This window comes from Phaethon lepturus, unplaced genomic scaffold (assembly GCF_000687285.1).
Source record: "Phaethon lepturus isolate BGI_N335 unplaced genomic scaffold, ASM68728v1 scaffold34855, whole genome shotgun sequence".
In the NCBI taxonomy this organism is placed as follows: Eukaryota; Metazoa; Chordata; class Aves; order Phaethontiformes; family Phaethontidae; genus Phaethon; species Phaethon lepturus.
This window is the reverse complement of record NW_010541874.1, coordinates 1-2,276: the sequence shown is the minus strand read 5'-3', so window position 1 is coordinate 2,276 and position 2,276 is coordinate 1. Positions and strand designations below refer to the sequence as shown.

General features: G+C 51.1%; 1 protein-coding gene across 1 annotated transcript; it reads right to left on the bottom strand.

Annotated features, from left to right (window-relative positions):
* Positions 1-16: 16 nt before the first annotated feature.
* Positions 17-2,220, bottom strand: LOC104621393 (protocadherin alpha-C1-like; the record flags this gene model as incomplete). The annotated part of the gene is given in 3 exon segments (XM_010287864.1): positions 17-2,107; positions 2,109-2,168; positions 2,171-2,220. Coding segments are annotated over 3 exon segments (2,201 nt in total), but the record flags the coding sequence as incomplete, so codon positions are not given.
* Between the last annotated feature and the right edge of the window lie 56 nt (positions 2,221-2,276).

Below are 2,276 nucleotides of genomic sequence, written 5' to 3'. Positions count from 1 at the left end.
GAAAGAGCATGAATGCCGCAAAGATGCAGGAGACACAGGCAAGGGAAACGATCAAGTAGATGTTTGTAGCATTGAGCAGTGGTGGCGGCTCCCCACTGTCATCAAAGTCCGGCAGTGCCTGGGGCAGGGTGTCAGCCAGCAGGATGCCCACTGTCACAGTAGAGGAGAGTGGTGGATCCCCGTGGTCCCGCACCACCACAACCACCTTGTGCTTGAGGAAGTCAGTAGAGCGCATGGAGCGCGTGGTGCGCAGCTCACCAGAGTGCGGTGCCAAGCGGAACAGGGTGGAGTCAGAGGAGTGGACAAGGTGATAGGAGAGCCAGGCATTCTGTGCACTGTCTTCATCATCTGCCACCACTTTGGTCACCAGGTAGTCCTCATCGGCCAGGCGGGGCACAATTTCCACAGCTACAGAGCCATTCTGGCTCGTGGGGTACAGGATGGTTGGGGCATTGTCATTCTGGTCCAAGATGTAAACATTCATAGTTACGGCAGCACTCAACGTTGGTGACCCATTGTCCTTGGCTTCCACTTGGAAATAGAAACTCCTAAGCTGCTCAAAGTCAAAGGCACGTGTTGCATAGATGCTCCCGTTGGCCAAGCTCACAGACAAAAAGCTGGTCAGGGCACTGCCTGCAACTGTGGAATTCCTGAGCATGTAAGAGACCCGTCCGTTCTCCCCCATATCAGGGTCAGATGCTGAGACTTGGTAGAGTAAAGTGCCAAGTGGATTGTTCTCCTCCACAAACACATCAAACGAGTCAGCACTGAAGACAGGGGGGTTATCGTTCACATCAGAAATCTGCACCCAAAGGGTCTTCTGAGCAGTGATGGGTGGAGAGCCCAAGTCTGTGGCAGTAATGGTGATGTTGTACCCACTGATCAGCTCTCGGTCCAGAAGCCCACTGGTGAGCAGGCTGTAGTAGTTTTCAAGAGAAGGCTTTAACTGGAAGGGAAGGTTATCAGGTATCTGGCAGGTTACTTTCCCATTCTCCCCAGGGTCCTTATCCATAATACTCAGCAGAGCTATGACTGTGCCAGGAACAGCATCCTCAGGAATGGGACTGGAAAGGGATGTAATTGTTATCTCTGGGCCATGATTGTTCACATCAGTGATTTCCACCAGCAACTTAGCTGTGCTGGACATGCCAAATGCCCCATTATCACTTGCCTCAATAAGCATCTCAAGGAGAGGTCTCTGAACAGCTAAAACGCCATTGACTGTCACCTCCCCAGTGTGTGGGTGAATTAAAAACATTCGCTGTAGATCAGCAGAAGTAGTATTGCTAAATGAATACCTGATCTCTCCATTTGGACCTTCATCCAAGTCCGTGGCATGCACTTGCACTACCAAAGTACCACTGGGGGAGTTTTCCAAGATACTCGCCCTGTAGACCGAGTGCTCAAATTCTGGTGCATTGTCATTGGTATCCAGCACAGCCACAATGACTGGGACATGACCGGACTTTGGAGGATCCCCACCATCTTTGGCTGTAAGGACAAGTCTGTGAGCAGCTTGCTCCTCCCTATCTAAGGCATTTTTCAGCACCAATTCAGGATATTTACTCCCATCTCCGCGTGTCTGCATTTCCAAATGGAAATGTTCATCAGGGCTCAGAGTATAATTCTGGACACTGTTGGTACCTTCATCAAGATCTTGGGCGATGGGGAGTGTAAACCGTGCCCCGGGTGACAGGAACTCAGGCACGTTTATATGATATTCACTTAAGGGAAAGCTGGGGGAGTTGTCATTTATGTCCAAGACTTTAAATTCCATCCTATAAAGCTCTAGAGGGTTTTCTAACACGAGTTCATAATTCAGAAGACAGGCAGACTTTAATTCACAAAGCTGCTCTCTGTCTATGGGCTCGTTAACAGACAAAGCCCCCGTGCTTGCATTTATATTAAAATATTGCTTACTTGAACCGGTGATCATGCGAAATTTCCGAGCTGAAAGTGTAGCTGCATCTATTCCTAAATCCTTCGCTATGTTTCCAACAGACGCTCCACGCTCCGTTTCCTCGGTGATGGAATACACTACTTGCCCGTTCGCGGTGCAGCAAATAAGGCAGAAGACCGTTAGATAGACCCGCATTCTTCCTCCCCTGGCTCAGCTCCCCGTAGACCGGCTCCGCAGGAACATAATCCAGAATTTCAAGCAAAACCCCCGAAGTTCCCAGCGCGAAGCTAAGGGGCACCAAGGGCGCAGCGGCGGCGAGGCTAGAAGTTCGCTGCAGACGCGGGACGCGCCCCGGCTCCGCGGCGGCGGCTCCCCC